Source organism: Alosa pseudoharengus, unplaced genomic scaffold (assembly GCF_046254945.1).
Source record: "Alosa pseudoharengus isolate Yale_2024_CS ecotype anadromous, Long Island Sound unplaced genomic scaffold, YU_APseudo_1.1 YU_APseudo_1.1_scf_2, whole genome shotgun sequence".
Lineage (NCBI taxonomy): Eukaryota > Metazoa > Chordata > Actinopteri > Clupeiformes > Clupeidae > Alosa > Alosa pseudoharengus.
The window spans coordinates 34,056,329-34,081,651 of record NW_027468663.1 but is presented as its reverse complement, the minus strand read 5'-3'; the positions used below and the strand labels follow the sequence as shown (position 1 = coordinate 34,081,651).

Here is a 25,323-nt window from a genome sequence, read left to right as displayed (position 1 = left end):
GATGAAACTCACCATAAGTGTGGTAATGATGTGGTTATATAACTTAAAAGGTTAAAATGCTACCTAGTTTAAATTTCTAAATCAGTCATCTATTTGGATTGTTTGTCTTTCAGTTATTGTCACTGATTCATAGTGGGCAATCTATTACACCAACTGGTTGGAAAGTGCAACAGTTGTGGAGTCGGCATTGCATGTCGCTGCAAAACAGTACATCTCCAAACTTATAAACAGTAACTGTCAAATAAGGAATTTGAAGATGACATCCGAAAAGCATTAGATTGCATAGAAAACTGATTGATATGAATACACTGTACAGTTTATGTAGTAATAATGCACTGGTTATGAATAACAACTATTTTAAGTAAACATACAATTAGTAATGCAAAAAGTTTTTGTTCTAAGATTTATTTCTCTTTTGTGGCCCCAATTAGTCCAGGAAACTGGCAAAAATGATACAGACTGCCATAATCTGTGATGAAGATATCATAGATGTTGACCTTGTGCTCGACGTAATGATGCCTGAGGTAAGGAAATGTGAATATAAAAGCCATGTCATATTATGATCAGTGTGGTTTCTCCAGAATAAATAAACCAAACCATACCAAACATGCATATTGTCACTACATTCTCATGCTATTTCCAATTTGAAATCTGTTTGCATTTGAAGGTTTCCATTAACATTGTCACGAACCACGAGGGTTTCTGCAGGTTTCTGGAGAGGTTCATGTCCATGCATCCGGCATTGGAGTAACAAGCATTGCTGTTTTTTTCTGTATTTATACATTCTTTTTTAATGTATTAGTTGTTTATTTATTTATTTATGTCTTATTGGATTTCAATTTATTATCTTCATTTCATTATTTACAAGGATACAAGGATACAAGGAAGTTTATTGTCACATGCATATAGTTACTGGAAGTAAGAAATGCAGTGAAATTATGTCTGGTGTCAGCCTATTTGTGCATTTATGGGGGGGGGGGGGTAAAAAGTGCAGTAGAAGAGGGGTTTAGTAGATTAAGTGGCAAGGGCTGCATAAAAAAGGTGGGGGAGGATTGGGATTGGGTGGGGGGCACCAACAAGGAGCACCCAAGAGCAACAGGGGCAAGGAAAAACTCCCTTACCAAGGAAGAAACCTTGGGCAGATCCACGGCTCAAGGGGCTAACCCAACTGCCAGGGGTCTTGGTGTGTGTGTTGGGGGGATGACAGGGGAGATGGGATAGTGTGCTGTGTATGTGGGGAGAGGGCAGTGTGCAATATGTGTGTTGGAGAAGCTTCCTCATGAGACAATGTGCTGTGTATTGGGGGGGGGGGGGGGGCAGTGTGCTGTAAGTATGTTGGGGATGTGTGTTGGAGAAGCTTCCTGATGAAATAATGTGCTGTGTATGTAGGGGGGGGGGGGGGGGCAGGGACTTACTATTGCAAGCAGAGTACTGTATGTATGATGTATGTGAGTGATGACAGTGAAGATGTGTGTGTGGGCGGGAGGGGAGTGGAGCAGTGACTGTGTGTGTGTGTGTAGTGTGTGTGTGGGCAGTGTGCTGTAAGTATGTTGGGGATGTGTATTGGAGAAGCTTCCTGATGAAATAATGTGCTGTGTATGTAGGGGGGGGGCAGGGACTTACTATTGCAAGCAGAGTACTGTATGTATGATGTATGTGAGTGATGACAGTGAAGATATGTGTGTGGGCGGGAGGGGAGTGGAGCAGTGACTGTGTGTGTGTGTGTGTGTGTAGTGTGTGTGTGGGTAGGTGGGGGAAGTGTGCTGTAAGTATGTAGAGGATGTGTGTTGGAGAAGATCCTGAAGACAGTGTGCTGTGTATGTAGGGGGGGGGGGCAGTGTGCAGCAAGTATGTAGAGGAGGCTTACTGTAGCAAGCAGTGTGCTGTATGTATGTGAAGTGATGACAGTGATGATGTAAGTGTGTGTGTTGGGGATGGGGGTGGGGTGGGGGTGGGGGGGGCAGAAGGCTAAACCTTCTGGGGGGATGACAGGGGAGATGGGAGTTCAGGGGCAGAAGGCTAGGCAATCAAGGACATGGGTAGATGGAAGAGAAATCAAAAATAATAAATAAAAAGTTCAATGGAGATGTGCAAAAGTTGGAGAAAGTCAGATATGTGTGTGTGTGTGTGTGTGTGTGTTTTGACGTGTGATGAAATAAGAAAATAAATAAAAGGTCTGTAGCATAGGGAGAGGGATGTAAAAGTGCTAAAAGTCTTGTAGGTGTGTGTGTGTGGGGGGGGGGGGGGGCAGTGTGCAGCAAGTATGTAGAGGAGGCTTACTGTAGCAAGCAGTGTGCTGTATGTATGTGAAGTGATGACAGTGATGATGTAAGTGTGTGTGTTGGGGATGGGGGTGGGGTGGGGGGTGGGGGGGCAGAAAGGCTAGGCAATCAAGGACATGGGTAGATGGAGGAGAAATCAAAAATAATAATAAAAAGTTCTATGGAGATATGCAAAAGTTGGAGAAAGTCAGATATGTGTGTGTGTGTGTGTGTGTGTGTGTGTGTTTGTAAAATAAATAAAATAAATAAAAGGTCTGTAGCTTAGGGAGAGGGATGTAAAAGTGCTAAAAGTCTTGTAGGTGTGTGTGGGGGGTGGGGGGGGTCATGAGTGCTGAGTAGTGAATGAGTGCAAAGTCAGTATAGTGTGAGTTCAGAGTTGGGAAATGTTTGAGAGTGCTGAGGAGTGAATGTGTGCAAAGTCAGTATAGTGTGAGTTCAGAGTTCGGATGGCCTGGGGATAAAAACTTCTCCTAAGTCTCTCAGTTCTGGCTTTGTGACTACATAGGCGTCTTCTTGATTTCAGTGGTAGGAATAATCCATTGTTAGGATGAGAAGAGTCCTTCAGAATCTTTTGGGCTCTTAGGAGTACTCTTCTGGAATAGATATCTTGTAGAGCAGGGAGTTGAGTTCTTATTGTACGTTCAGCTGAGCGCACTACTCTCTGCAGAGTACTACAATCTCTAACTGTGGAGTTCCCATACCAGGTGATGATGCTACCAGTTAGAACACTCTCAACCGCTGAAGTGTAGAAGGCCTTCATGATGGATGTAGAAACTTTGAATTTCCTTAGCTGACGAAGGAAGTAGAGTCGTTGTCTGGACTTCTTCAGAACATATTGAGTGTTAACAGTCCATGTTAAGTCTTCAGTAATGTGGACACCAAGGTATTTAAAACTTGTTACTATATGTGTGTACTGGGGAAATTTGATTTTTTTTGGTGTTAAGTTTATGGTGTATTTTGTTCTGAGAGAAAACTGAACCATGCAAGGTTTTCCGTATTTAGATTTACAAAGCTTTTTTGTTTAAAAGGTTTTTTGTTCTTATGTTTAGAATTAAAATGTGTTCTCCAAAACTGTCCAGTTGTCTGTTTTTGTGATCATCTACCCATGGATGGCTACAACATTTGGTTAAGCAAGCCTATGACTTAACAGACCTGGGGGGTATTCCAAGTACATGGTTTAGTGATAAACCTGGGTAACTTAACTCAGAGTAAGTGGTAAACCTCCTACAACAAGAGCCCTATGGTATTGTTTTGTTAGGAGAATGAAGCCATACAGCTCTTCTATTAGGAGGTTTACCACCTACTCTGTGTTAACTAACCCAGGTTTGTCACTAAACCTCGTACTTGGAATACCCCCCTGGTAAGATGCCTAAATATTTACACATTTGCCTATAATAATTATCTAAACAATTATTATTTATTCTTAAAATATTTGCTGGCACAAGGAGTTTCATTAATTATATTTCCCTTTATGCGTGCATGACGATAAACTACTTGAACTTGAACTAATGCTGCTTGTGGAATATCAACAATATACATTAAGTGTTTAATATACGTAGGCTATTTGTTGTAAGTAAAAAGTGATTCATATATTTCTTGGTTACAAGTAGCCTAGGCTAGCCTACAAGTTAATAACAAATAGAACAGAAAGAGGTGGAAGGTAGCCTAATAGGCCTAGGTGGCATAACAAACATTTCAACAAAACAAAACATTTCCAAAGCAACTGAGGTCGACAACGGATACTTGTGTTTTTATTTGGCGTTTTACCTAACTTTCCACGAGACAACCATCATGACAGCGCTACACACCTAGCACACATACCTTTACACAAGACAGTTCTGCAAGGCACAACGTAACTTAAGCAAGACAATGCTGGATAAACAAAAACATGTTTTACAGCAGAATAATATTGGCCAGACGTCGCCCTACATTCAGCGTTGTAAGTTAATAACCCACTTTCTACAAGCCACGTGTCTTCCTAACATCCCGACATTGAAATTGTATTTTCCAACGAAACAAATAAAGACAAAAAATAGCTTTGTTCGTGATCTGTCTAGAATCTTTGATACCACTAGCCAACTTCCGCAATACAGTGCCACAAGATAGTACGCGACTTCCGCAAGACAGTGCCGCGAGACACTACGCAACATCCGCAAGACAGAGGACAGGACAAAAGTACGGTACAGTACAGTTTCGGCTCTAACCGCCTCTCGTAAAATGTTTTGTCACAATTGATGGAGTAAACCAAATACCTTAAATCTATTAATTTATTATTAAATCCAATATGTAAACAACACAAACATTTTCTTAAAAAAAAAATAATAATAAAACACCACATTTTAAAACATGCAACATGTCATCTGGAGATGGAATGCTGCAGATTGAGACAGCGCATGCATCCCCGCAGTAAAACCAATCACAAATTATGAATTTACTCTAGGTTATTGTGGTAGCCTACTTCAGAAACCAAAGGCAAGCTGAGCGTTTAATACCAACCGTTAACTCCCTTATCCTTCATCCTGACCATGACATTGTATGGAGTGGAGTCCACTCAGTGGACCTAATGCAGCCCGTCTGCTTCATGTGCACTGTAGCCTATAGGCTAAGTAAATGGCAACTACTGGGATGGTTTGGTTATGATATGCAAGAGACAATTATTTGGTAGGCTATTCATGTATCAGACATACCTGGGTCTCACTTCAGTTGGAGGGACGACAAATAGACATGGTGGTAGAAGGCTAATTATCACAATACGACAATATTTAGCGTTAACTTATTTATTTTGAGCACGTTGTGTTTTCTTGCGATTTGACTGGGCGGGACTTCAAAGTCCCTGCCCCTATTTCAACCACTCCCCATCCACATTGTCCCCACGTGATATTCTCCAGACGTTCCAAAGTTAAAAACAGACTTTGTTTGTATTGCTAGAGCGCAGTCTTGAAATGTGCACGACCTACTAGTGTTCTTCTGCCCCACATCAATGCTTAATTAGTTGTAGTTCACAAGTGTAAATCATTTGTTTGATTGAAGTATATATTTGTGTTTTGTTTTTGATTTGTGAAATAGCTCAGGGACGTAAGCTAGCTGGCTAACATTTATAATTTGTGGAGAACACCTAACGTGCGATTTGTTTGTCGAGTTTAAGGAAAAGGTGAGGTGGTTAAATGAGGTTTTACATGGAAATGTTTGCCATTTTCACGAAAACATGCATCGTAACTATAACATATAAGTGAGTTATTATGATGAAAACTGCGAACATAACATTACCATTTATTTTTATGACAGGTAGACGCTGGAAGTGCAAGCAACTAGCAAGCAATAAACAAGCACGCGGTCAGCAGCTAGCTTGCATCGAACGCAATGGCGACCGAAGTCGAGACTTGGACTGGAGCTGCTCAGCACGATGGTGAGCCTATTTTAAATCATATATAGCATATGTGTCTTCTCTCTGACATGTCTAGATGTGTGCATGAATGAGATATATGCTCCTACGCTAATATTACATTAATCTCCAGCCATTGTCTCGGAGAGGTTGGGCTGCAGTTGCATGCACTCTCCACCATGTGCTCGCATACATCGACTGTTTAGATTGCTCGAACATTTGGGGTGTCAGCTGTGATCTTAACACACACCAAAGGCAACGAGTGCATCTGCATTTCCTTAAAATTCATATGTGCATTATTATTTAGAGCATGTCTCAGTTTTCGTCTGTTAAAATACGTGCAAGAACATGCTTGGTGATTTAACCCTTTCGGTAGGCTGGACCGTTCGATGAATATTACCTTCATCTAGTTGTGCTTGTGTTTTTTTTGCCGTCTCTACCAGTGTTGAGTAAAATTGTCAATGCAAGATCGCACTTGAATCTTGATGCAATTAGCTGTCGTTGTAGCAGCATTCTTCACATCAGTCAACAGGAGAACGTTTGAATTACCATAAGCTGTGCAGGCTGGTAAATGTTCTCAACTGGGGCTCATTTCATGTCATGTTCCGAGCTAACAGTCATTTCATTGACCTGGCTCTAGACTATTTTTTACCATATTGTTTATGTAGAAGTGAAACTAGCTCAGCTTTGTGGTCGAAACATTTTTATTCCACGCCCCTTTGCCAAATCACCAAATGTGTTCTGACCTTTACCATTTGGAGCAAGCAATTTAACACAACCCTTGTTGATTGTACCTAAGAAATTGACGTTATGTGCGGCATCTCTAGTTGGGGTGTTAATATGAACAATAACTACACTGTGATACACATGTAATACTTCCCACTCACTTCCGCAATGCCTTTCTCGTTTGTTTGTTTCTCTTCTTTGTGCAACACTGTTGGTGTTCTTGAAATCGTGCATTACTACAGCATACTCAAACATGTTAACATGGTTCAACATACCGATGTGTTTGGGTGTCTTTGTACCTCTGTTTACAATTGAATCACTCTGCTATGAACTACTTATGCCTCTCTCTGGATTAAGTGACGCAGGCGAATATATATCGCTATACGGACCAATATAGGTTACGTAACGTAACATAGTGTACACTCCTTGTACTCGTTGGTTACATAAAGGATATATCTTATTGCACTATACATTTTGTAATGTTTCTGCTGCTAAATTGATCAATGTTGTGTAGGTCGAGTAATTCGACCAACCATTGGGCATGATGTCAGATGCATAGCTACTCTGGGGTTGCGTCTGTTTTGATGTTTAATGTCACAAGCGTATTCCTTTCACACCCAGTATTATATTTGTCCAACCTATAACGTTAATGTGGTCAATGCTTGAAGGCCTGGCTGGGCACTATCAGTGAACTTGTTTTGGCCTATGCAAAGAAAGACGGGCATGCTTCAATAGATAATGGTGGTGGTATGGTGTTGACATGTAATCATAGAAGCCATGAGTCAATGCAATTCATCCTTAAATCATTGAAACATGCACGTCTTCAGCCATAGTTTGCTTATTCTTTAACTGTACAAACCTATGTTCTAGACTCAACAAAGAACACAGTACAAATCTACTATACTTGTTGGAGATATGGTTGTGTTCCTTTGCATTATTTGTGGTAAAATTACTTTTACATAAAACTTTGTACTGTGTTTGTTTTTAATATTTAGATTCTCCAACTTTTCAATCGGGTGTCCCACCATTTTACCTGCTTAGACCATTTGCGTAACAGCTGAGGTAAATGTATGCTTGAGAGCATAATAGAGCGTGCACAAACACAAATGTCAAGCCTGATTTGCCCATGGACTAATGAATACGCTTAATGTGTGTCACACGCTGGCCTTGCTCCAGTCGTCTACGTCTAGTCTTCTGGGGGCAACTAGAGAATGGAACAGCCTTGAACATTTTGCAACATGTCCCTAATTGTTTTTTGATAATGTCTATAGAAAGATATCTAAAGGCCAGGAGCTGGTGATTTATGGGATGATGGCATACAGTATATGAAGATGTATGCATCAGTGGTGTTCATCTGTGAAGGCTTTTGTATTCCATCAGGTCATGACCCTGTGTTTTTCAGTTAGACCACTGGTCAGCCACACCCACCACACCCTCCCTGCAATGCCTCTATGGACTGCTTTTAGGACCACTGTCTATGTTTGTAGAGTGCAGAAGGGTGATGTCCCTCTCTGTCATACTGATACAGTCAGTTGTAAAGAGCTGCGCCTCTGTGAGTTTAGTGCACAGCACACTGCTCTTGTATAGGGTAGTGGGTCGATCCAATGCTCCCAGGTGCCAACAGAGAGCTTTGCTCCAGTTTCCTACTGTAGTTAAGACACTGACAGTTGAGAATACTGTTGCCATTTGTTGGTTAACTTCCTTCAGAGGGTCACCCCCACCCCCAGGTTTGCTGTTGTGACCGAGTAACAGCCCATATGCGTACCGTATTTGGCAGCATGCCACTGTCAGACACTTGGATTAACTGCAGGTATTATGGACTTGCAGTGCATGTAGTGGGAGAGCGCTTTGTGCACCAGCAAAGGCCAGAGCAACATGAGCACTTGTTGGGGAAGGTGCAGAGGCGGCCTAATCTGTGGGTGGTTATCTGCTCCACACGGATTAAAGACACACGTTCCGGAGTCTGGTTACCACACCCAGCCAGCCCTAGGACTCAAAATCCACACCCCCACATCTAGCCCAAAGATAGCTATCTTTAAAAACACCCCAGGATAAATGGGCAATCTGTTGTCATGGCTGTAGATGTTTAACTCAAAGGCGGTGATCAAGCATAATTTTACAAGTGAGTCCAGAGCGGGAGGCATGTGGCTGTACACATCTTGCTTTTTAAAGGATGGTTGGTAGTTCTATACTCTTTGGGAGGGTCTTGCAAAGCTAAACTGTGCTCTTTTAGCTTAAGTCATTGTTATTTGAACTATGCAAAAAATAACACTGCAAATAAAAATGAGCTGCAGTGATCCCAAAACAAGATTGACTGGTGTTTTTTTTTTTTTTTTATTATTCCCTGCTTCTACACTCTGTGCTCATTGTGTGTGCACTCTGGCCTGGTTTTGTAGGTTGACATTCAGCAAATGAGTTTGAGCTCTCCAGCAGGCTGCTGTTCTGGAGAGTGAGTGGGAGGGGAGGGACTCTTGAGTTGTTTACAGTGAGAGTAGTAGGGTAGGGCAGTAAGAGGACTGGAAGGCATGTGCTCATGTGGTTAAAATCGGTGTGTGAAGACCGCTTCCTGTGTACCCAACATAAATCTCAAGTGTGTCTTGTGTTGGACAGACCTGCTTGTGTCCAGGTTTGGATTGATCTCTTCTATTGTAACTTGGTGGAAATATTTAGATGATTGTGACATCTAACGTGTCACTTTCCTCTGGGCAACAATCAGAATTGTTTTCATATCCTTTTGGGAACATGCCTTTTGAGGGTTTTTTTTGGATTGTAGCCATGTCATAATAAACCTAAGACCTTTGCACTATATGGTCAAAGAAAAATCCAAATATACACACTCATTTTTCTTGAACAAGCTGCTTGGGGATGCAAAACAAATTTCAGTGAAAACTGTTTCACCATATTGTAGAGCTATTTAAAAAGTTCTAAAGTATAAGTAAGTATATATACTCTTTTGATCCCGTGAGGGAAATTTGGTCTCTGCATTTATCCCAATCCATGAATTAGTGAAACACACTCAGCACACAGTGTACACACAGTGAGGTGAAGCACACACTATTCCCGGCGCAGTGAGCTGCCTGCAACAACAGCGGCGCTGGGTGCCTTGCTCAAGGGCACTTCAGCTGTGCCTACTGGTCGGGGTTCGAACCGGCAACCCTCCGGTTACAAGTCCGAAGCGCTAACCAGTAGGCCACGGCTGCCCACAAGGAAAGGGAACACACATTTGCAAATGCAGAGTCACAGGAAACAAGGCTTGTGTAGCATGGGGGGGCATATTATCTTAAACTTTTGAAACATTTGTTAAATCAGACAAATAACAAAATAACCTGACTAATTTAATAAAATGCTATTTTTGTACACCCCTTTTCATTGGGTTACTGGAAAGCACGGTGGGTATTAGAATCGTGTACTTAAAATGTATTTATTAGGGCTGTCAATCGATAAAAAAAAAATCTAATTAATTACATACTCTGTGATTAATTAATCTAAATTAATCGCATATATAATTTTTGCTGTGAAAGTATTTTAAATATTTAAATTCAAATTAATCATTTAATAATCATCATTAGTGACATTAAAGTTCAAAAACTCTTATTATTATTTTCACTGTTCAAATAATCTATGATATGACCTAATATGCTGAGGAAATAAATTCAAAAGTGCTTCGGGAAGAAGTTTTTTTTTTTTCACATACAAGGCAATTCAGGCCACAGATATAACCTGAAAATAAATTCACACTCCCCTCAATGTCAACACTTATTTCTTTGCATTGATGTGCGACTATAGAGTTGATGAACTCCGGTGATATGCAAATTCCTTGCTGCAGACATTGCAGAGGACTTTATTTTCAACACTTTATTTTTATCAACACCATCAGGCCGTTTTTTAAAAGTAAATGTTCCAATCAATGATCCAGGCAGCACGTTTTCTTCTCTCTCCTTCATTTTACAGTCTAATTTTTACTGACTAGAACGGCTCAGGGTCAAAGGTCATACGGAATCGATTAATCTGCACTATTTTTTTTAATCAGTTATTTTTTCGAAATTCGAAATTAATCCGTTATTTTGACAGCCCTAGTATTTATGTAAAATAAGTCCTGGCTTTGTTTAAGCACATTCTTTTAGGAACTGTGTGTGTGTGTGTGTGTGTGTGTGTGTGTGTGTGTGTGCGCCTGATCATCATGTATGTGTGTCTTCCATAGAACAGTGTTTGCACAGTATGTATGTTAGCTTGCACACACCCTTTTGGCAGCGTGTTGTTAGATAGCTCCTTGTGAAACTATTGCTCAGCTTGGCCTGCCCTATCCAGCAGAGCTCTTGTTTTGGGTTCTGTGTTAAGTCAGAGTTGAAGCCTTACATTTGTTTCTTCTGGAGTTAAAACTGACTCACTATGGGAAATCTAGAGTCTGTCTTTCTGTCTCGTTCCCTCGATCTTTCCTCTTTCTCTGCTTGACTCACTTTGGCAAGTTAGAGTCTTTCTTTCTTTCTGTCTCTTTCTCTCTTCCCCCTCTCTGCTCTGCTCTGCCTTGCCAAACCCCAGGCTGTAATCTATAGGCCATAAGTCTGCTGCTGAACGAGGGGGTATTCATTACGGCTTGAGAGATTTTTGTCCCTCGCTGACGAGGAGTAATCATGTGACTGCTGGCAGGCCCTACACTGCCATATGTAGTCACCCCTTCTTCTAGTGGTACGGAGGGAGAGAAAACTGCCCTATCAGCAGTTCTGCTGCATGTGGCCCATCCTGCTTGGCTCCAGGCTCAGATATCAGTTCAGTGCTTTTGTTGATTTTCTCGTTTGGAAAGGGCTGCTTGAGTGGTAGCGGTGCTGCAAGACATTTGTTGTGCTGTAGCTGCTGAATGGAGCTTGCTGGTGAGTCATGTAGCGACCGTGTAGGCGTCTCTGTGCTGCTGTTGTGTCCAGCAGCGATCACTGTTTTCTGGACGTGATTCTCGTCCACGTTCATGTCTGACCGCATGGCACAGGTGCAGCGTTTCAGTCGGCCAGGGCCATCCCCGCAAAAAAAAAAAAAAAACATGTCTGTAGTCTCGCCAACTGCCACTGAAATGCATACAGAGGTGCAGAGTGCATGCTATGTTTGTGCCCAGAATTGCCCGTATACCCAGTGGGAACCTTTAGTCTTGGTCATAAATTGTCCACTGTGGAGGTACCTTGTGCTTGTCTGGGCCTTAGACCACAGCAAGCCTTGAGATTTCACAAACAGCTGTACAAGCCTTCAACTGTATGCTGTATGGCCCACATGCTGTGCTTGTGTTTCCCCACCTTTCCAGTATGGCGCACGGACCTCTGCTGGTAAAGCTTTAACCAGGTCTCTCCCTTTAGCTCGGTAAACACAGGAAACCTTGAGCCGTCATTATCACTGGATGGATGACCAGTTGGACAGGTGGACATTCAACAGAGCTGATTGTCACTGTAATCAGTGTATTGCACCATTCTTTGGCTAGCTTAATAAAACAAGGCTATAAAAGTGGATGTGATCCTTGAAGGTGGAGCAGAGGATCCTGCTGAAGTCGGACATTTAGTCAGTCTGTTAGTCAGTCTGTTAGTCATGGTTGTGTGACCTGTGTGTTTTTTCCCCTCGCTGTGTAATGTTGACGCTCCACTCTCATTTCAGTCTTTTGAGTGTGGCCATGTTGTGGACAAATATGGTTCACATTGTTTATTAGTTGCTTTGCATTTGGGTTGACTGAGTGAATGAGAGCGGACAGACATGCAGAAACATGCCCATTGTGAACACCGTTCTCTCCATTGCTCTATGTGGCACCATAATAAAGCATGTGGCAAATTATTTGACAGGTTGTTTGTAAATGCCTCCAGGTACAGTAAGTGTTGAAATGTAACTACATCAGGGTTGCATATAGGGCTGGAACAACGCGTCGACGTAATCGATGACGTCGACGCAAAATATGCGCGTCGATTCGTTAAGCATAATGTGTGCCGCTAAATATTTTTAATTTTACATCTTCAGTGTTTCCCATAAATTGACTAATCTGTGGCTGGGGGCCACGAAATCATTGAGCTGTGCTTTTACGCACGCAGCCTTTCCTTGCCCCGGCCACTCTCTCTTGTAAGAGCCCGCTGCCCCTTCTCTGCATGTGCATTTAACAAAATATTCACGATTGTTGAAGGATTGTTGTTGCCACATAGAAGCATTGCATAGAACAGTGTTTCCCAAACTTTTTTTCTGGCGACCCACTTTTTAAAAATGACAGACCATCGCGACCCATTTCACTTAAAATCTACCCTGCAACCACCAATATTGTTTTAGGCCACAGGTTCTCCAACTTTTCTATGCCTCCCCAACCATACATTGCTATAGGATCCCTGCTTTGAACATGGTTGTGTTGCATTTTGAGCACCATCAGCGTGAAAAGTTGGAAATGACTACTGAAATGATACGTTTTAATGCGCATCCGAGAGTAAGGGAAATTCTCGCATGTTGCACAGTCGTCATTCGTCAGCATAGTAAGCTGTTCCTGTATTTCTAAAAAAGAATGTTGTAGGCTACGTTGCGTTGCAGACAAATGGGTCCATAACACTGTGGACGTCAATTCCAATGTAAACAGCAAATAACTTAAGTCATATTGTATTGTTGTATTATATTATATTGTATAGTCGTTATATTTTGCGACTGTTTTTGTAGTCGTTTGCGCAATAGCCGGAAGAATGCGCCTTTACTTTGGAGTTAGCGAGGTAGAAAACGAGAGAAATAGTGTTTGAAATGCCCATTTAAATTGTAGACTATAATGCACTGTTGTGCATTTTAAATCAGAAATAAGAATGTGAGGAGGTTGCTATTAACTTTAAAGATTGCATCTGCAATCGAAACTGTATGCAAATTGAATGGCCTTATGTCCGGTCTATGGATGTCTGCTTTAGTTGACAGCACGGTCACTAGATTTTAATCGGTGAAGTTGAGGAGCTGGTATCTATTAATGTTCGTGCAAATAGGCGGATTCATGTCCCTTGTAGTTTGCAACTGTGAGGTACATGGCAGGCGCCCCACAGAACGGTTTCATTTTGAGAGGTAGATATCCATGCTGGCACCCCCTCTGCGATGCGTTCGTTAATGCACCAGTTTCATGAGCTTTTATGACAAAACCGTGACTGTGGTAGTTAACAATCTACATCCTAATAGAAAACTGTTAGCTTTCCTGGTATCAAATGACAAATGGTATCAGTTAGGCCTATAACACAACATAAATTGTGCTGGCGACCCAAATAAAATCTCCTGCGACCCACCCGTGGGTCGCGACCCAGACTTTGGGAAACACTGGCATAGAACACGGCGGGCTAAATTGATATTAAATCCGCTTAGCATCGTGACCATGCTGTGCAAATTTGTTCAAAACTGCTGCATTAAAGTTAACTCTACTTAGTTTGGTCTCCTCAATGTACTATGTTGTGATGAGACCTTAGCAAAGTTATGCAATCAAGCAGTATCTCAAAGCTAACGTTAGAATACTGTTTGGATGTTGAGTTTAGCATGCTTACAGCTGTTTGTCAATTTCGTTATTCATGCAGGGCTCATTTTATTGACTCTGACACTGAATGTTTGCAAAATCCCGATGTAAATGGGAAAAGTGTTTTCCAAGACTCAAAAGTGCTTGTCCCAAGGAGAAGTACCAACCGTTATTTGAACTAACTACGTTATGAATTGCATCCACACATCAGCAGCATTTTAACTGTGTTAATGTTAATTGCAAGGATTCCCTCACGAACGTCGTCTTAAAGTGACAGGCACTCAATTAGGCCTATACACTACTGAACTGAACTGAATGCTACCTCTGACTAAGAATGCATTACTTTGCACTTGCATAGTCTTTTATTTTGGAATCTTAAGAGCAATAAACATATATTCCAATGTTAAGGAATTCATGTTTTTTTCATTCAGATATGTAAATCAACATGTATAAGTTGCTATTAGTCAATTAATGGGGAGATAATCGATAATCAAATCGAATCGAAATCGAATCGGACTGAAAAAATGAATCGTTAGATTAATCGATGCATCGAAAAAATAATCGCTAAAATAATCGTTTATCCCAGCACTAGTTGCATAGCATATCCCAAAATACATCAGCTGAAAAGTTGGCTTCCTTTTATGTGTGCCAACTATGCCGTTTGTCCTTGGGAGGCAAGCCTGTTGAACTGTGAGTGTGTGTGTGTGTGTGTATGTGTGTGTGTTTGCTTTCTCACAAGTTTTCCACTATTCTAATCTGCAACAACTTGCATGACCAGTTGGGGCTCTTCTCTGTATGTGACACACCATCACCTGACACTCCAAACTAGGTCTGTCTACTTCCCTCGTGCAGACTGACAGGGAAATGCTCTCTGTCTGTTAAGTGTGAAAGGCTGGTTTCACTACGATGGCTCAGGGAGGGACTGTACTTCTCACTGTTGTGAGAAAAAGTCTGACACGGACAGCTTAAACCACACAGACTTTGAATTAATTTAAAATAACTGATTTTGTTTGCCATTGGTAGTTATGGCAGTTCATAAATGCATGTATCAAACCAGTGTTATAATGGTGCCACCTTTCATTAAGATATGATAAAGATGTAAGAATTGCAACTGAAAGTAAACTAAAAATGGTTTCTATTAACCAAGACCAGCATGTGTTACACAGACCATGATTTTTTTTTCTTTAAAGTTGCATCATTGATTTTGCTCTTCTGAAAACCATAATTGTCCCTGGGCCTCCTGGGCACTGTGGTTTGCTTTTCTAATAATCCGTTCGTAAACATCAGGAAAGGAGGTCATGTTATTTAGCCTAATTATTAAGGGCTGTTCACACCAGGAACAATAAAGATAACTCTAATGATAACTAACCAATGATCAGAAAGTCCCTCCTCATGTTGATGAATGTGACGTCTGAAATTGCTGTCTGTTTGTTTTTTTTCTTAGAGCTTCACAAGAAGTTTTGTCCTCTCTTTTTAGACTGGAGTTGAGCATGTGAATCTCACTGGGTTCTGTCCTCTCTTGTAGGTGTGTTTTCCTTCGATCAGGAGCGGGGCGAGGCGGACGGCTCCCTCGGGGATGAGCTGCTAAACGAGACGGAGGTGAACGGGAACTGGACGCCACAGGAGAAGGCCCTGCACGAGGCCCGCCTCAAAGCCAAGGCCAAGCGCCGCCTGCGCAAGTCCTCCTCTCGAGACTCCACCCGGGAGTCGCTCTCAGAGTCCATCAGTGGCGAGCTGGGAGCTGACCCCCACAGCCCCAAGGGCAAAATCAACGCCAATGACCGCAAGTCCAGAACTGGCAAAGGCCGGGGCCTGCCTAAAAAAGGTCTGAGTTGGCGAATGGTGCAACCCTTCTAGTTGGAGAGCTATGCATTTAAGCCTAAGGTTTTAGGACATTTAGGATTTTAGTATTTGCTGTGGTGCATGCATTTTAATAGTTTAAGCCCAGTCTAAGACTAGAAGAAAAGTCCAATGTAAAAAAGCTTTTAGTTTAGTCCATTAATGGGAAAGTGTTAATTTTTGTTTAACACCATCCAGAAGTGAGGTCCTCTCCTCTTATTATTAGGTGGCGCTGGAGGAAAGGGGGTGTGGGGAGCTGCAGGTATGGTCTATGAGATGGAGGAGCCAGACGCCAAGGACCCCAACTACGATGAAGTTGCACAGGTAAGTAATGGACATGCTGCAGACTGTGACCCTCACTCAAATGATCCTCGATGATCAAATGGTGTGTTTGTGAGACATTCACGATGGCTAGGAAATGCTAGTTACCATGGTAATAGTCCCACCATTTCCTATTACTATCTTGCATTGCTAGATGCACAGTGACACTCTCTGGAGGAGGAGCCCAGGGTAGAGGCCATCATGGGGATCCATGGGTTACATGTTTCTATTTAGTGAAGCACGTGCCTACCAGGTTTGTGTGATGGACTGCAAGAGATGAACAAACTTGGTCAGATTCACATGTTGACAAGCCACTCCTGTTTTACTTGTACGTACATTGCTTAGCTAAGGTGAAGTATCATTAATTGGCCCAGAATTTAAATAAATTTGATCATTCATGTCCATTGGGCAGATTCTAAGTAATTGTAGGCTCTGGCCATTTTTTTAGTGTTGCACCATGCCTTAGAGAAAATTAATTTGTCAAATAGGGTTGGGCGATGTCCCCTTAATTTGTATTTGAAGATGTGTACAGTAAAAGATTGCGATGGACAATATAATATGGACATATAGGCTATATGGCCTGATGACCCCCGACAGATATGGCCTCTGCTGTAACTGTGGAGGTGGCAGGAGCTTTGGTGGCTGGTTTGAGGGAGAGCTTTGTTGTGGAAAGAAATTGACCACTCATCACAACCCACTCTTGTTTTCCCCGGTTTGTTGGGTCAGATCCTTTGCCTGGTCCGAACACAAACCTGCTGATGCCTGTTCTGCCGGCTGATTGCTGAGTGCAGATACACAAGCTCATCGCAGGCTGACATTGTGCGGCCAGACAAGGGTGGCATCAGCCGTGTTCAGCCCCTCTGTGTGTGCTGTTTGTCTGGGGCTGTCCCAGGGGGCCTCTGTGCGCTTGCAAGAATGGACAGCATTCACGCACTGTCACATTAGTGTATGAGGCTATTTAGTGTGTGAGCGGCCAAACCGTTTCAGCGGCCCTCATTTCAGCACATTTCTCTCTCAATTTGGGAATGCTCACAGCGATTATGTGTTTGCTGGAATGGACTCGGATGTGGTCGGGTTTGAGGTGCAGGGTGCATCTCTCTGACTATTTCAGATGTTTTAGATTCATTCCACAGCTGTTTTCAGTGCATTTCTTCCACAGGCACAAGGTTTTATAGGAAAGGGTTCTTTCTACTAGTCAGTTACATATTTACAGTACATGCATATATTTATATTATCTGAAATAAATAGAGCCTCTAGCCATGGTTCACTCTGCTATTATCTTTGAACTTAGAACATGAAACCCCCATATGTCTGCTGATTCTGTACGTTTAATGTGCTGTATTTTGAAATGAAGACCTACATTCCAGCCTTCGATATTTGTGTGCTATTTCGTTCGGACCTTTTCATTCCTCATGCGTCCAGGTGTGTGTGTGTACGACTTGGAACATATACTCTGCCTAACCCGTCGGAGCTATTGCCTCAGAGAAGAAAAGGGAAAACAGGAAAGTGAGTCAGTGGCTTGGAAACGACCAAGCCCTTTAGAGTGCAGCGGACTCTTCCCTTCTTTAAAGAGTGCCCTTGCTTTTCAGAGCAGGTCAAAACAATAGATTGAGGAGGCTCTTTCCTCTGATTTCCTCCTGGTTTCCAGCTGCTGGGTAAAAAAGGCATACGTAGACACAAAACACTCTCATATTTTATCACTCCTATCAGAGCTTTGATAACTGTGTTCTCTGCCTCAACCTTGGAAGGGGGCCTCAGCTGTTGTGTTCCCATTTACCTCAGAGCTTATCATTTGTATTTGAGTTAAAAGTTGTTCAGTTGACACAGATGTTTCACCATGCCATCTTTTTATGAGTTCACTGCAGCGACATTTCATATTATTAACCTAGAAGTGTCAACATGCATGAAGCTACAATGAAAAATACAACATTTTATGTCAGCTTTGTAGTAGAATGTATGTGTCTCTGTCCATTAGTCACAGACATTTCACTGCGTGTGTGTGTGTGTGTGTGTGTGTGTGCGCGTGTGCGTGTGCGTGTGTGTGTGCATGTACCAATAGGGAGACACCATATTCGCCAAAGTGGTGCCAGAGTTGAATGAGCAGGAGCTGGAGAAGATGGTCAACCCCATTGTGCAGGAGTACTTTGAGCACGGAGACACCAAAGAAGTGCAGGTGAGCAGCAGCAACCTCAGACACCACATCAGGCTCCAGTGGGACTCGTCTACACATAGAGAGAGAAGGAGATGGTCTTCACACTGTATATGGGCTCCAAGAAATACTTTATTTATTCTAAAAAGGCAACGTTTCGATCTCCGCAGATCTTCATCAGGCAAATAAGAACTGGAAAATAACATACACACACACTGTATAAACCCATAAGGTAGTGCTGAGACCCTAAGACTGAGACCCTACGTCTGTGTGCAGGAGCGGATGTGTATTTCCTTATGTGCTTTTTTAAAATATATATATATATAGATATATATGCTTTTTTCGACCATGTGTCCCCCTCAGATGTTGCTGAAGGAGCTGAATTTAGGGCCACACAAGTACGAGTTCTCCTCAATGGCTGTGTCTTTGTCTCTGGAAGGCAAAGCTAGCCACAGGGAGCTCACCTCGCGCCTGCTGTCGGATCTCTCCGGAAAGAGTCTCTCTGATCGCGACATGGCGCGCGCTTTTGACAGAATGCTCAAAGAACTGCCTGACCTCATCCTGGACACGCCTGATGCCACACAGGTAGGAGGACTCAGGCAGCAGAAGATGGGAAGCTTAAGATAAGGCCATGGGGCTTAACTGTTTTTCTCCGCATGAATGCTGACTGGTCTCACTGCTGTGTCTGCAGATGTTGGGCCAGTTCATAGCCAGAGCCATCGCTGACCATGTGCTCCCTATGAGTTTCCTCGACCATTACAAAGGCAAAGTGGACTGTGATCATGCCAGGTCAGTCAAGAGCGGTTGGCTGGTACATGGAGGTGCCATCTAACACAAGGCTGTGTTGTATGTCATGTAACTGATCTGTGGCAGAGCTGAGAGCTTAACCGTTACAGAGATGTGTCCTCATGCCATGAAGGGTCCTGTTGGCTCTCGCCTACAGAGCCTAAAATCAAAGGCTTGCATTCCTCTTTATTTAATGATATTCGAAGACATGCTGTCTGAATTACAAATATCTGTCAAGTCTAAGTACGTAGACCAGAACGTATCCCAGACCGTTGGGATATGGGATGAATGCTGAAAACAGTGGTTAACTCTGTGTGTGTGTGTGTGTGTCTCTCTCCCTAGAGCTGCGCTGGACAGAGCGTATCCCAGACCGTTGGGATATGGGATGAATGCTGAAAACAGTGGTTAACTCTGTGTGTGTGTGTGTCTCTCCCTAGAGCTGCGCTGGACAGAGCAGCTGTCCTCCTCTCCATGAAGAAGGAAATTGTAAGGCTAGATAATGTGTGGGGAGTGGGAGGTGGCCAGAGACCTGTGAAACATCTCATCAAAGAGGTAAGGGAGTTTATGGAACAACGGCCGCTGGCTGTGGGGATGGGAATATGAAGGTTCACATTTGACCAAATGTAACCAGATTGACCATATGAGAACCATATAATTGACTGCATCAACTCTAAGTCTAAGCATTGTTATGAGGATGAAATTGGTGTTATGAAGAAACATTTAAAAAACAACTAAACAGAATTGGGATGAAACGATGACCTTACTTGCAGATAGTAATTTCTCAGTGACAACTGGAAAGTAGCCAGTGATTTGTGTGAGGTTTACCAAATCCTGTTATTCTGGGACATGGAGGTGGGGGCTGAAAAAGCTGTCTGATCCTGGTAGTCTTCATACTGTGAAGTCTGCAGTCTGTCTACTCTGAAGATGTGTTTGTGCTTAAATCAACTTAATGCACATAAACCAATTGAATGCTTAGCCGTTGTCTTATAGTTGCAGACATGACATTTCATTTCTGGCCTTTCTTTCATTTTCCTCACCTCTGCAAGTAGTTATAAATAAATGGCATATATATGGCATACCATAATTAAGGCCCAATGCCACCGTGTGAGAAATCCAGGCCGAATCATATAATTCAGGAAATTGGTAAAACAAGAATGTCATTTAAATGGAGAATAAAATGGCATGTGCAAAATGCATTCAATAGTGTTATAGGAAACATTTTTGCCTGCACCTGGTAGTGACACTGATGCCAAATACAGAAACTCCTAGACTAGAACTGGCTCTTAGAATGACTTAGAATGTACATAGACTATTATAACTCGGGTGGTATACTGACTCAGTAGAAGTCCAGGAACCAGAGACAGAAGTTAAAAAGGCAGTTAATCTCCCCTTAAAGATCTCTGCAGTTTAGTCCTTTGAATACAACTATACTTGTCTTTATGGTTATACTAGCATTGCTACCCAACAACCCTTAATACAAAATCAACCCTATTGAAAACCATTTGTGCAGCATTTGGCTTCCATGGCTCTGTTGTTATGTAATGTAAACAGGAGTGAAATGCATGCAGGGAGAGTAGCCACAGGCAGATCTGTTTTGAATGTTCACGTCAGCAGAATTTTCTCTCTCCGTCTTTCCGAGTGAGGTGTCCTTTCCGGTCTATACAGTGGTAAACAAAGGGCTGTCCTTGTCCACTCACCCTCAAAGGACTGAACAAACTCATGGCTTCCACGCACAACCTAACCTGAGCACCCCACCAAAACAAACAAGCGCTCTGCAGCCTAGACAGCCTCTGCAAAAGCTACCAGCTGGCCTACCAGGCTCTGTCTCTGAGGTGGAGGCGGGGAGAGCCAGCTATTTCTGTGGTTGCATAACTTGTCTCTGTACCAGCCTCTTTGCCAGTGTGATTTCCTGGCTCTCCAACCTGCCTGTACTCAGCAGCCTCTATAGGGCTACAGTGGAACCCATCTTATGAAGCCCCCAGGGTATCTGAGAATGCCCCCCCCCCCCCTCAAAGTTGAGATGGTGGACATATATGGCTGTCCACTTTCAGATTTGTAGACTACCCTCCTCCAGACCTCCCTTCTGTAAGGTGATAGTAGAGCAGGCCTGTGGTGGTATGCCAGAGCAAGAAATGTCCAGAATGAGGCTACTCAGACTTCCTATGGGTTGACTAATGAAACAAAAAGGAAAGGACCTGTGCTTTGGCCACTGTTTTGCCACATAATGCCATCTGTGGACAGACCTGAGCTCTGGATTGTAGTCCTATGTGCCTTGCCTAATCTGAGTGCTGGGCTGTCTAAGAGCTATCTTATCCTCCTGTGCCCAAGTGCTCCCATATAAGCCAGTAAACACTGTCTACTCCAGCTAGATTAGCAAGCATAAGTACATTGCCCTGACTACTTTATTGCACAGAATGGCGTCTGCCTTGATTAATAAAGGATAAGTGGAATGTTTTGGAAAGATGGATTGAGGGGGGGTGGTTCTGCTCCTTGGGACACATTCTTCAAGGGATTGTTGGGGTCTGGTCTGGTCTCGTAAGCAGAGCCTCTTAAGAGGTCAGTACTGCCTTTTGAGGTGCTCCCCGAGAGGCATCTGAGATTTGTTACAGACAGACTCTGTGGGGTCCTCCATGAATGCATGACCATGTGGCCTCCAGCAAGTGATTCTGGCCCACTGCATTTGATGCACAATTTCAGCAGTGCTATTTCAATCCCATTTAGATGCTCTATGCTGGCTACCTACACAGATGTACAAAACAAATGTGACTCAGAATACAATCGCTTCAATAGAGGAGGTGAGGGCTGTGACAAAAAGAAGTTTGTGGTTTCGGGTGCAGTGATTATGTCCACCCGCAATGACTCCTTTTCAATTTATTGCTTCCCTCTTGGCAGAAATTCCTGCATACTTGGTGTGCCATAGAGGACATCTGAAAAAGCTGAAGGCCACTAAGTACTCTGGGTCGAAGCAGATAAGATTGTCTGGGTCGCTAAGCAAACAAGTGCGCAGTGCTGATGCAAGGCCGTTTGTGTGTTCCAGATGAACCTGTTGCTGAAGGAGTACCTGGTCTCCGGGGACCTACCTGAGGCTGAGCGCTGCCTCAGAGATCTGGAGGTGCCCCATTTCCACCATGAACTTGTATATGAGGTAAAAAACAATGTCATCCGTATGGTAAAATACTGCCTCCTTTTATCAGGATACCAGTTTTGACCTTTGAACAAATTAAATTGTTTTTCTTGTAGCTTGTCCAACAGCTGAATAGTAAATACATAACACTGCCCCTGTGGCAAGTGAAGGAATTGGACAGTGGCAGTACATGTTTGTTATCAGCTGTTATCCATACTGATAACCTGGGCTTTGCAGGCTGTGATCATGGTTCTGGAGTCCACAGGAGATAAGGCTATTCAGATGATGGTCAAACTTCTTCAGGCCTTTTGGAAAATGGGCTTGATCACACTGGACCAGATGAATCGGGTTAGTTTGTGTGAACACAATTCATTCACTTGATCACCACCAATAGAAAATTTACTCATTTCGAGTGGCTAACTGTAATTATTAAAATTACACATTAGTATGGCAGACCTTTCTAGCATGTTTAATATCATGTGATGGAAATGGACTAGACATCAAGATGCTCTTGTTCTCTCCCCGCAGGGCTTCGAGAGAGTGTATGATGAACTCCCAGAGATCAACCTGGATGTGCCTCATGCCCACTCCATCATGGAGTCGTTGGTGGACCTCTGCTACCAAGAGTCCGTCATTACCAAACAACTGAGAGATGCCTGTCCCTCCAGGTTGGTGCCATACAAGGCCATATGCTGTGTCTAAAAGAGTACTTCAAATCCAGATTGTTTCTAAGCTTTTGTGATTTATGATGGAAAATTGACTGATTGATTCTTATTTGCAAATGTGGACTTATCTATGTCGATGCATAATCACCTAGAAAAAAATGCTGTATAAAGGCTGCATGATCATGATTTAGGTACACTAAATTTAACCATGAAATGTATTTTGCCACAATATAGTATTTAAATGACAAGTATAGCAAAGATGGAAGTGCAGTCATATGTGAATCTGGTATGAATGTGATCACTGACATGATTGCTGGCCTCCACCAGGGGGCGTAAACGCTTTGTGAGTGAGGGTGACGGCGGGCTCGTCAAGAGCTAAACTGGGGGCGGTGTGATCTGGCATTCCCACCCCCTTAGCCCATTCCCCAGGTCCCAGGCTGGGTAGGCTAGGGGTGTCGTCAGACTCCACTCTCCTGCCCTCCGTCATCAGCAGCACCACCTCCATCCACAGCCGCCCACACATCCACCCCAGCCATGTCGGCAGCTGAAGGCCGACCTGCTCAAGGAGGGCCTGTGGAACACCTCCGTTATCTTCTCTCCGGTGTTGTTCATATTTTATTTTGTTTTGTTAAAAAAAAAAAAAAAAGTTTGGTTTTGGAGAGGGCTTTGTCCTTACTGGTTTTGGTCTCTCATTTGTATTGTTGGGAATGGGCTGGTGGCCCCTCCAGGCTCCCTTGTGTGGGTTGTGTGAGATACAGGCCTCTGGCTTGGTTGAAGCTGGGGAGAGGATAATTGAGGACTGGGTGGGGATGACTCTGGGCCCTGGTGTCAGGGTTTGAAGGGTTAAGGGTGTTTTCTTTTTGTTTGTTTTTTCCGTTTTTTTTTTTCTTGGCTTCTGTTTGCTTTGCTACAGTGATGTCCTCTATGTTTTGTTCTTTGCTTTGCATGTATAACGCAAAAAAGCACTTAAACATATTTTTGAAAAAAAAAAAAAAAACGAATGAATGAATGGAAGAAATGCACCTGGACATTAAAAATGTACTTTGTTCCTGAGAACCCAATCTCTGGGCCATGGTTTAACACCTCTGGGTGTTATATTCACTTATGTAGGGATCAGCTCTTCCTCTTTGATTTAATTACTGCTGTCAGTAGAAGGCCTTAAGGCCCAGTCCAAAATAAGATGTCAAACTGTGAAATAGTATTTTTTTATTACTGAAGATCACATACCAGATCCAAACCAAATCTGTTTTTGTAAACTGTATGTCAGTTCACTTGGCCTGAAGCCCTCACCATTTTCATCTTTTCTAAATGAATGCTGGATTTTTGTCCTGTGAGAACGCTATGAACAAAGAAGTAATTTCAGATACTATCCTTATTTACAGTCCTAATTAATTTAAATCTGACATACCAATTGTAGGTTCAAAAAAGATGTAACATTTTAAAAACACATTCTGAGCAGGCACCTCCTTCCCCTCCCACACACACACACACAAACACACACCACCCCCCAAATGGAGAAGCAGTCTGTGTGAATTGAGCGGCATGTAGAGGCTCTCCAGTGCACGAGTCGTTGATGATGCAAAGGGGCTGGGGGTGGTGGGTTTCAAGTGGTTAATAATTTGCGTCAACCACCATGCTTGTTTACAAAATGCAAATGTTGTTTCCCGAGTGTGTGTCTCCTGTAGCAATAAACAGCCTGTAGTAAGCTTTTAGGATTGGTCATGTCCCTGGGGGTTTGGGGAAAGCAAAGTAGTGTAGGCAATGCACGTCAAACTCAACAGGTAGTCACCATCACTGAGGCATGGGCTGCATTCCACAGCCCTTCCCCATCGTTTAAGACCTTTCCTTCTAAGAATGTTTGTCTTTCAGTGAGTTCTTTTCTGCCTGTTTAAAGAGGGCTGATCTCTCGTGTGTGTGTGTGTGTGTGTGTGTGTATGTGTGTGTGCATGCGCACGCACGCGTTTCATAGACATTCATATACTTGGGCTAAAATGATTAAGTTTAATGACACTGACTGGCTTCAAAATCAATGAGGAACAAGCTGTGGTCTGTCCCACCCACCAGAAGAAAATAAATATATATATATTGGTACAGGTGTGCAGTTTACCTATCTTTTCCTTCTCCACTGTGGGATTTTAAAGTTATCAAACAACATATTCTGAATAAGTGAACTGATAATAGTTGTGAAATCACTGTACTGTTTCCAGTATGTCTGTTAAAGTTCAATCCATCTACTAGATGCATTTGTGGTGTCAAGCTCTTTTGGCATGTGATGTCATAACCAAAAAACCTTGCCTGTTTTGTACATAAGCCCCATCTTTGTATTACTTTTCATGGGACACTTTTTTTTTGTTTTTTTTGAAGCAGAAGCATTATTTTTGAATAGCTCATACTGTTACAGAATCCCAGCATTACCAATACAGTAATTGTATACTGTAATTGTTTCAATAAAAGTTCATTGCTCTTGAATGGTGTCTGATGTTTCAAAATGATTGCAGTTTTGTAAGCCATTCCAGTGTTTATAATTAGTATTTCCAGCTTCATGTGAAATCTAAAGAAAAGTGTAGCT

At 42.7% G+C, this 25,323-nt stretch overlaps 1 protein-coding gene across 1 annotated transcript; it reads left to right on the top strand.

The window, feature by feature from the left end:
• The first annotated feature begins 5,184 nt into the window (after positions 1-5,184).
• On the top strand, positions 5,185-25,223 carry pdcd4a (programmed cell death 4a). Its single transcript, XM_076294731.1, has 12 exons — positions 5,185-5,433; positions 5,568-5,688; positions 15,396-15,695; positions 15,936-16,033; positions 18,090-18,203; positions 18,543-18,764; positions 18,871-18,968; positions 19,403-19,517; positions 22,003-22,110; positions 22,327-22,437; positions 22,618-22,757; positions 23,082-25,223. The coding sequence occupies exons 2-12, from the start codon at positions 5,643-5,645 to the stop codon at positions 23,131-23,133; spliced, it is 1,404 nt and encodes a 467-aa protein (XP_076150846.1). The 5' UTR covers positions 5,185-5,433; positions 5,568-5,642; the 3' UTR covers positions 23,134-25,223.
• The last annotated feature ends 100 nt before the right edge of the window (positions 25,224-25,323 follow it).

Coding starts and splice junctions, on each gene's coding strand:
- pdcd4a (XM_076294731.1), top strand. CDS start 5,643: ATGGCGACCGAAGTCGAGACTTGGACTGGAGCTGCTCAGCACGATG. Junction 15,696..15,935: donor CCGGGGCCTGCCTAAAAAAG/GTCTGAGTTGGC, acceptor TCTTATTATTAG/GTGGCGCTGGAGGAAAGGGG. Junction 19,518..22,002: donor TGAAACATCTCATCAAAGAG/GTAAGGGAGTTT, acceptor TGTGTGTTCCAG/ATGAACCTGTTGCTGAAGGA.